This window comes from Harmonia axyridis, chromosome X (genome assembly GCF_914767665.1).
Source record: "Harmonia axyridis chromosome X, icHarAxyr1.1, whole genome shotgun sequence".
Classification (NCBI taxonomy): domain Eukaryota; kingdom Metazoa; phylum Arthropoda; class Insecta; order Coleoptera; family Coccinellidae; genus Harmonia; species Harmonia axyridis.
In genome coordinates this window covers 77132-86034 of record NC_059508.1, presented here as the reverse complement: position 1 = coordinate 86034, position 8903 = coordinate 77132, and the positions used below count along the sequence as shown (strand labels likewise).

Here is an 8903-nt window from a genome sequence, read left to right as displayed (position 1 = left end):
TTTTTTCTTGAGATAGCTTGCAGTGATATATTTTAATCGAAATAATATCAAGAGTTTTTAGTAAGTTCTACATTCTAGTTGAAAACATTTTTTCATTCTACCATGAGTGTAATACTGATTTATCATGAATATTTTTTGAAGATTAGCATTTTTCCGATCTATAAATCAAAATAATCAAAATTAATAGGTTAAAATTTCCTGACGAGGTCACAGAATATATCACTTGTCTTTGTGTCAGAGGTTAATTGTTTGACCTACAAATAATGTTTAACTTTTCTAAGAAACGCGTTAATTTTTCAATATTGTATATTTATTTTATTTCATACATAATACTTTGTTCAAATATCTATCATAAGTAAAGACTTCTATAGAATTTTTTTCAGTCTATAATTATGAGTAGTTCATATGATGAATAAAAAATAGTGGCATCATTGAATTTGACATTTAAAATTGAAAATGGAATTATGTGATATAATAATAAATAGAATATTATTGTTGATATCTGATCATCATTTTTTCACATGTAGAATTTAAAGATTTGGCTGTTGTAAATATGGAATGGTTGCGAAATCGACCTATACTAAATAAACAACCTCGTGCCTTGTTATATGTCGAGGAAGACTGTGATCCTCAAGCATGTTATGATAGCTTTAAGGAACATTGGCAACAAGCCCTTAAAATAATTCAACGAGTACAAGTATGTACTCAGAAACACACACACCATAAACCCCATTGATAACCTAACATAACAAATTGTATTAACACATTTTGGAAGTGCTTACCTCTGCGCTATTTCATCAGATATGATCAAAGTTTTAATATAGGGTTTTTTTAGCAACTGCCTAAGCATGATGATGTATTAGGAGTAATGAATCATTTAGAACAAATGGTAACTCTACTTCTTTACGATATAAAAAAGATGAACAAACTGCAAACTCCAATTTGTGATAGTTCGATGTGTTTAGATCATTTATTAACAGAAAATATACTTGATAAACTGAACAAATGGGGATCGAAAGCTGGGAAGTAAGTTGAAATTAAAATCGATATTCCGTTATGAATATTCAATGAATATTCCTTCACAGATATACCAATGCAGTAAGATGTGAACAATTTAAGATATACGAGATGTTACTAAGTCAGTCCCGTCATGTTCTTCTAGTTCATGAACCTTTCTTGAAACCGTTATTAAGTTTGTTAAAATCTTGCCAAACTGAGATGTTTTCTAAGGAAATGGAAAAGTTTTTAGTGGATTTGTTGTATCAACTGTGCACTCTCTTAATGCAGAATAATGAGTTAATCGATTTGTTTTTCTTCAACGAACAAGGCAAGAACAAGTAAGTAATAATAATATATATTTAGCCTCTAGACTCTCATTACATTATACACATAATACCATATATATATATATATATATATATATATATATACAATAATAACAACTATAGGTATAGGATATGTCAAATCAAAGTATTTATAATAAACAAATAATAATAATATTAGTCTGATCAAAAATGATTCACTGTTGGAGAAATCCTGTGGGTTGCATCAACACAATACCAGAAATAGGGATAAATTTCGTCTAAAGAAAGTAAATTCTGTAATGAGCAGAAGATCTCCTGTTTATTCAAGTATGAAGGAATACAACAACTAACATATATCTGGAGTTATTTGTAATTTGTTAAATATATGCTCAACTCAATCGGAAGAAAACAGCTGTGATTCGTCTAGACATAAATAAAGCATTTGATAAAATATAGCATAGAGGTCTGCTATCTAAACTACATAATCTGGACACTCCTTACTACTTAATTAAAATAATCAAAGGCTCTTTAGAAGAAAGAAGATTAGCAGTAAAATAAATGAAACAACCTCTTCTTGGTTTTCCCCTTATCAAGGCACACCACAGGGCTCACCACTCTCCCCGTTCTTATATAATATATACTGCAGCGACATCTATAATGCATCCAACCAGTCACAATTCTTTCAACAGTACTCTTATGATACAATAATAATTTTGCATGAGAAAACCTTACAAAAATGCATGAAAGGCTTACAACTATACATGGATAGACTGACAACTTGATTCCACAAATGGTGGTTTCAACCTAATCCAAGCAAATCTAAAATGATAATATTCCATCATAAGATACGTCTCAATTCTCCAACAATCCAAATTGAAAACATCATTTCGCCATCTCCCTCAATAAAATACCTAGGAATAAAAGAGGACAACAAAGTCAATATAAAATTAAATTCGAATATCGCCAAAAAAAGAACAATACCAAGAGCTAAATACTTAAGATGCCTTACATATAAAGACAAAGGTATTAGTCTGAAAAACTCACCCAAAATGTGTGAAACCATTTGTAGGCCAATCCTAGAATAGGGGCATCCACAATATCTAAATGTTGCAGACTCAGTATCGACAAATATAGAAGTTGAAGAGAGAAAAGCACTCAGAACCATAACACATATAAGACATCCACTTAATAAACTTCACAACCCACCAAATGAGCTACTATATGAAAAAGCTAGGATACAGCCAATAAAAGAAAGAATTTTCAACCTGAATAGAAGATTTTCACATGGAATTAAAGACCTAGAGGATATAGGAATATGTTTCTCAAGGATCCTTGCCCTTCCCAGAAAATTTACAACACAAAGAGTGATCAATGGATTGTCTGAACTTATGTAGAATTATTTATATGTATATGTAGAATGTTTTTTTTTTCTTTTTTGTCTTATGATATATACTGATATATATACTAGGCTGAAGGACAGTTATTATTATATTAAATCTTATATTCTATGGGAACAACTGAGTTGATTTGTAGATTTAATGAATAATTGTAATATTAAGATAGATAATTAACAATAATTTTTTGCAGGTTCATAATTTTCATCCTACTGGTAACATTTGTGCACAGAGATGATTCAATTGGTATGCGAGCTAGAGATGCGCTCCTCCTTTGCATGTCAATGTCAAAGAAAAACGACAGTGTTGCCACTTTCATAACGGAAACTTCAAATATCTCCGTGCTTGTAGCGTCAGGTTTGAGCGGACTTTATTCAGTTCTACCAAATTATCTCGTCGACATTGCGATTCCTGATTGGTATAGATTTACACCGGATGACGTGAATGATATTAAAGGATTGTCTACATTTATTACATCATTGGAGTTCAGCAATGCGGTAGCACAAGTCGCGAAAGCATCTATTTGTAAACAATTGCAAGAATTTATTTATAGAGGATTTTTGATACCTGTTTTAGGACCTGCCTTATTGCAGAATAATGTAGAAGAACAAGTGGCTTCGATGGCTTATACAGAGCTTATATTGAGGACTGTAACTGAACCAGGGCTACTTTATTCGTTACTGGAATTTTTATTGAAGACAGAGTATGACGGAAGAAGATTAGTCACTATTTTGATACAGAGACTTGGCACCGATAATCATCAACTTTCTCTAGTGACTCTGTCTTTATTTGAAACGATGATCGATATGAATTCTGAGGATTTGATGCTCGAATTTGTTTTTCAGTACCTTCACCCGTGTTTGCACATTATGTTCTCCCATAGGATAAATTTGTTGATGTTGGACCCCTATTGCAATAGTTTTGAAAAATTGTTGATTTTAGCACCGAGTTGCTGCGATTTTGAAAACAATTTACAGTTGTTGCCTGGTGACGGAAGTTCACATAACAATGATGCTCAAAAGAGTTTATGTGGAAGGTACGACAGTTATTTATATGATGCTAGAAATAGGATAGCAAGTTGTATGCAAGCATGTGGTAGTTGGAGTAATTCATACAGCGGCAAACACGTATTCATTGACAGGTTGGAAAATGCAGGTATGATTTAGAATTTTCAATTTTTACCTGATTGATGTAAGATGTTTGTAGAAAGTTCAAATTCATCCCTGCAAAGCATTGGGTATAAAAGTGCCGAGATGTCGAAATCTGAAGAAAATTCTTTGGACAATTGTTGGAAATTCTCATCGAACAAAACAGCTGAAAATTTGGAAATGAAACCTGTACCAATTCGAAATGGAAGTAACGAGGATAAAGCTGGACCATTTTTAACGTTGTTGTTACAAAAACTAAATAACTATTTATCGAACTCGTTTTACGTTAATCTACATTTAACAGGTTTGATATCTAGGTTAGCAATATTTCCACAGGCCTTGTTGAGAACGTACCTACTTGACCACAGTTTAGTACTTCAACCTGATGTGCCATCACTATTTCAAGTGAGTTGTGAGACATGTAGACGTTTTTTAATTAATTTTTTTATTGCTAATCCGTAAACAACAAGTATTTCATTGCTAGTATCAGGGCCTAAATTCAACAATTTTTATTCAGACCGGGGACTTTTCAATTGGCCCAATATATTCTGTTTGAACAGCGGTGAAGTTAATTTTAACTGAATTCTTGCAGATTATTGGTTCGTTGAAACAAAAAATCGACGAATACATGTCGAAAAGGACAGACAGGGTGGACTTGATGAAATACGCAAAAAAATTCATGATAGCGAGAGAGACACGTTTAGTGAATGCTCGAAGACACGTGATACAACAAAGCAATTCGGAAAGGAGTGATTTCTTTCAAAGAAACAGCCCGAGAACGAGAAGTTTGAATTTATCATCGATTAGCGGGATGTTTGTAAGGAGGTCCAGCAACGTGACAGATCCAGGGTTACCAATGTTAGCAACTACTGATCATTCATTTCAGGTTATTTACCCTAAATTTAATGAAAGTCAACATGTTGCCTTATGCGCTGTCTTATTAGAAGAGTGGGTTAAGGAATTAGCAGCGATCGCTCAAGAACACACAATTGCACAACTTGCCAGTAGTCGAAAACAATATTTTGAATTTTAAACTTTTCATAGTGTTTAGTGTGGTAAGCATGTTTGGTTGAGCTAAAAATGTGATTTTATTATAGTTCTTTACAAAAAACAGTTTTAATAGGTGAATGTTGAAGGGAAAAAGTCTATGAGCATTAAATCTGTTTAGTCTGCAATAACACACCTTATTTATGATTTAAAATATTATAAACACTCCATGTCATGTACAAAAATCTTTCAATTGCAAATCATTAGGTGGAAAATACGAACAATTCTTTCTTTTAAGATTCTTCACAAAGCTATTAATTCAAAACTGAATTTTTTCAGTCCTCAAGGTTTATATGAAAGAATGATTTATATAATATGATTTATATTTGCTTTAAATTTACATTTTATCAAAATGTTTTGGTTTATCATGGAAATCTGGTCTCAAATTGAAGGTATAAATGACATGGATAAAATTTTCTACAGCATTGATAATACTCCAGTCAGTTAAATTAAATAATTTATTTTGTTATATGAAAATTGTTGATCTGAAATGTATTCTGCAATTTGAACCTAATTAAATATTGTTATTTTGTATATTATTAACTTTACAAACCTCTATGTTTTATTAACATAAATTCTTTTGTAGATATTGTAGTTTCTTATTCCTGAATATTTTAAATAAAATATATTTTTATGTACTATTTTGCATTTATTGATTTGGGATAACTACATCACCTTGCTTAAAATTGCAAATAAATGAATTTGATTTCAAACAGTGATATATCAAGTGGTTTTTTCATGGATGAGCTTGCCTAAATAATAAATTCATTGTATAAAAATTAAAAAATCACTATATTGCTTTCATATTTTTTTCACTTAATCTAATTTTGAAAATATTAATTATTTTTTCTCAAAGAAATATACATTTTTGAGTTCCTCCCAACGAGACCATATCAGACTTTTTAATTTTTTTTAGAAATTCTTAAAACCTGCTATAACTCGGGAACTATTCGTCACAAAACGAAACTTAGACCATTTTTGAGTTCCTCCTAACGAGACCCTTACAAACGCCTTTCCAATTCAACTCTAAATATGGAATATTCCAGAAGTTCCAAGATCGCCCATTTGTTAATGGGAGGAGCAATGCTTAGGCACGTTGCCAATTTTCTACTATCGTAACACATTTGCGATATATAGTATTTGTATAAAAAATATCAAATTGATAATAGATTGAGATATTCTCATATTTCTATAGAATCTGAGACTATTCATAGATAAAACAAGTTATCTCTTGATGTAGGTATGATGATTGCATTCTAAAATTTTGCAAATTACGAACGTGGCCTTTCTTTGATGAAATGAAAACACAAGCTTTTTGTCAAATCATCAGGGATACCGAGTTATGATATTTGCGGAATAATCTGATAATGTTCAATGAATATAAAAAAATATTTATAGGCAGGTTGTTTTTTCAAATTAAATTGAATATATTCATAGGTACTGACACTCATATCAACAAGTAGTGCTCTTTTTATTCTAAATTTCTCAGCTGAAGTTTTGAAGATTCCCTTCAATACTTTGATACTGAAAATGATTAGAGTGAATTGTTGTTGAGGTTGCAAGATACACGAAATGATATAAATGAGAAGGAATGGGAAAAAAGGAAAATTAATGTGCATATATTGTACTTTTTTAGAAGTACCCACATTTTTGTAGGAAAATATAACGATTATTACATAAACTATCACTGTAGTAAAAAAAAAAATTCACACAGCCAATCAATTGGAATTAGGTCATTTGATAATTGTGATTCGCGTTCTAATTAACTTCACTAATTATTCGCAACTAATAAATCGCATTTTCAGGCAATACAAACTATCACCGAATTCTAATTTCAATTAACGGAATTCATGCTCAAATCAAATTACACGGGAAATTATGAATAGGTAACGTTCCTTCACTGTAGCTGCACCGGAGAAAATCGTTTACAATCTGACAACGCGCATCGAATTTTCTAGTACATTCTAGAAAACTCCTACCTCTTTATATAAGTAGCGTAACACTCGGGACGCCATTACATTATAATTGATCCAAACTCGAGCGAGTCGTGTATTGTGTACAATTTCACAAGTGTCAGTGATAAAAACTTTGGTGTTTTGTCGTTACTCGAAATACATTGATAATGGGAAAAGATTACTACAAGATCCTAGGTATATCAAAAGGTGCTAGTGATGATGACATCAAGAAAGCTTATAGGAAATTAGCTCTGAAATACCATCCAGACAAAAACAAATCTCCTGGGGCTGAGGAACGATTCAAGGAAGTAGCCGAAGCATACGAAGTGTTGTCAGATAAGAAAAAACGGGATATTTATGATGCTTATGGTGAAGACGGCCTAAAAGGTGGAATACCTCAACATGGAGGAAATGGAGGCCCGAGCAACTTCAGTTACACTTTCCACGGAGATCCAAAGGCTACGTTCGCACAATTCTTTGGTAATGCCAGTCCTTTCCACGCCTTTTTCGACATGGGAGGCCCCAACAGAATGTTTGCGTTTCACGATGACGATATGGATGTTGATGATCCGTTCGCTTCTGTGGGACTGGGTGGTCCACCAAGAGGGGGCCCTGGAGGTGCTTTCAGAAGTCATTCCTTCAATGTTCACACGCCTAACAGATCTAAAGATAAAATACAAGATCCTCCTATAGAGCATGATTTATATGTTTCCTTGGAGGATATCACTAAGGGTTGTACGAAGAAAATGAAAATAAGTAGAAAAGTACTTCAGCCGGATGGAACAACAAAAAAGGAAGATAAGGTGTTGACCATCAATGTGAAACCAGGATGGAAGGCAGGCACTAAAATTACATTCCAAAGGGAAGGCGATCAAGGGAGGAATAAAATTCCTGCAGACATTGTGTTTATTATCAGAGATAAGCCTCATCCACATTTCAAGAGGGAAGGCAGCGATATTCGATATACTGCCAGAATAACACTGAAACAGGTAGGTCAATAGAAAATTCTTATTTTTATATATAGCAATGAAATATTTTTAGATACTATATTCCTGTCTGCTATTTTTAAACATGCTGTCACCTTCAGATACAGAATATCAGAACTATCAATATTTTTGTGCTACTTTATTGGTTTCTTTTTGAACGTAAATAATCTATTCACATAAATGCTAACTAAATGTTTTTTGTTCTCAGGCCCTCTGTGGTTGTTCGATTGAAGTTCCTAGCATGACTCCTGGAGTCACTAAACCTCTACATTTCACAGCTGAAATTGTCAAACCTAACACAGTAAAAAGGATCCAAGGTTATGGTCTTCCATTACCTAAAGAACCATCAAGGAGAGGAGATTTGATTGTTAATTTCGATATCAAATTTCCAGATCACCTCACACAATCTACGAGAGATATTCTCTATGATACCCTTCCTGATAATTAGTCATCTATTTATTCGAAAATGTGTGTTTTGTGATAAAAATTTGTACGTTTTAGTACAATAATTTTGTACGGACTTGTAGATATTGAAATTCATCTGAGCAAATGTTGAAAATATGTTTAATATGAATTATTTTTTATTTTGTAATAATTTGTGGATATTTGTACTGAACCACAAAAGTATTTTCATGAGTTGAATGAATTCAGAAATTATAACTTGTTATGTACATAAGGCAATTATTAATTTATAAATTTGATAAATTAAAATTTTATGTAGATGTATTTGCGCAAATATATTTGTTAATTTTGGTTGTTGTTTTATTTTCAAATTGAAATTACAACTTGCAAATATTCTTCTTTGTTTGGAAATATTTTCAATTCATATTAAATAATTGAGTTATTACAAACTGAAACTTTTTTGTAGAAAAAATTCTATTAAATCGGACACAATTTGGATTTCCTTTTGAATTTACAATGATAGAGTAATATAAATTAATTAGAATTTGTCATCAGTAGCAATTTTGATATCCCCAAAAAATTCCTCTAACTCATTGAGGCTTTTTCTTATTTTCTAAATAAGGATTACTTCATTAGTGGTCGAGTCAACTCAATATCTATTCACGTA

General features: G+C 31.9%; 2 protein-coding genes across 2 annotated transcripts; both read left to right on the top strand.

Moving 5' to 3' along the window:
- The first annotated feature begins 437 nt into the window (after positions 1 to 437).
- On the top strand, positions 438 to 5534 carry LOC123685906 (FHIP family protein GH13096). Its single transcript, XM_045625774.1, has 6 exons — positions 438 to 697; positions 836 to 1026; positions 1086 to 1337; positions 2892 to 3853; positions 3905 to 4251; positions 4439 to 5534. The coding sequence occupies exons 1-6, from the start codon at positions 554 to 556 to the stop codon at positions 4877 to 4879; spliced, it is 2337 nt and encodes a 778-aa protein (XP_045481730.1). The 5' UTR covers positions 438 to 553; the 3' UTR covers positions 4880 to 5534.
- Positions 5535 to 6880: 1346 nt separating this feature from the next.
- Positions 6881 to 8587, top strand: LOC123686003 (dnaJ protein homolog 1-like). The gene is made up of 2 exons (XM_045625911.1): positions 6881 to 7837; positions 8043 to 8587. Exons 1-2 carry the CDS (start codon positions 7016 to 7018, stop codon positions 8280 to 8282), a joined length of 1062 nt encoding a protein of 353 aa, XP_045481867.1. The 5' UTR covers positions 6881 to 7015; the 3' UTR covers positions 8283 to 8587.
- Positions 8588 to 8903: the final 316 nt, after the last annotated feature.

Bases quoted from the DNA above. Each gene is read 5' to 3' on its own strand.
- LOC123686003 (XM_045625911.1), top strand. From the start codon at position 7,016: ATGGGAAAAGATTACTACAAGATCCTAGGTATATCAAAAGGTGCTAGT. The intron at 7,838-8,042 runs GTAGGTCAATAG...TTTTGTTCTCAG, and splicing joins CCAGAATAACACTGAAACAG to GCCCTCTGTGGTTGTTCGAT.
- LOC123685906 (XM_045625774.1), top strand. From the start codon at position 554: ATGGAATGGTTGCGAAATCGACCTATACTAAATAAACAACCTCGTGCC. The intron at 1,338-2,891 runs GTAAGTAATAAT...AATTTTTTGCAG, and splicing joins AACGAACAAGGCAAGAACAA to GTTCATAATTTTCATCCTAC. The intron at 4,252-4,438 runs GTGAGTTGTGAG...GAATTCTTGCAG, and splicing joins ATGTGCCATCACTATTTCAA to ATTATTGGTTCGTTGAAACA.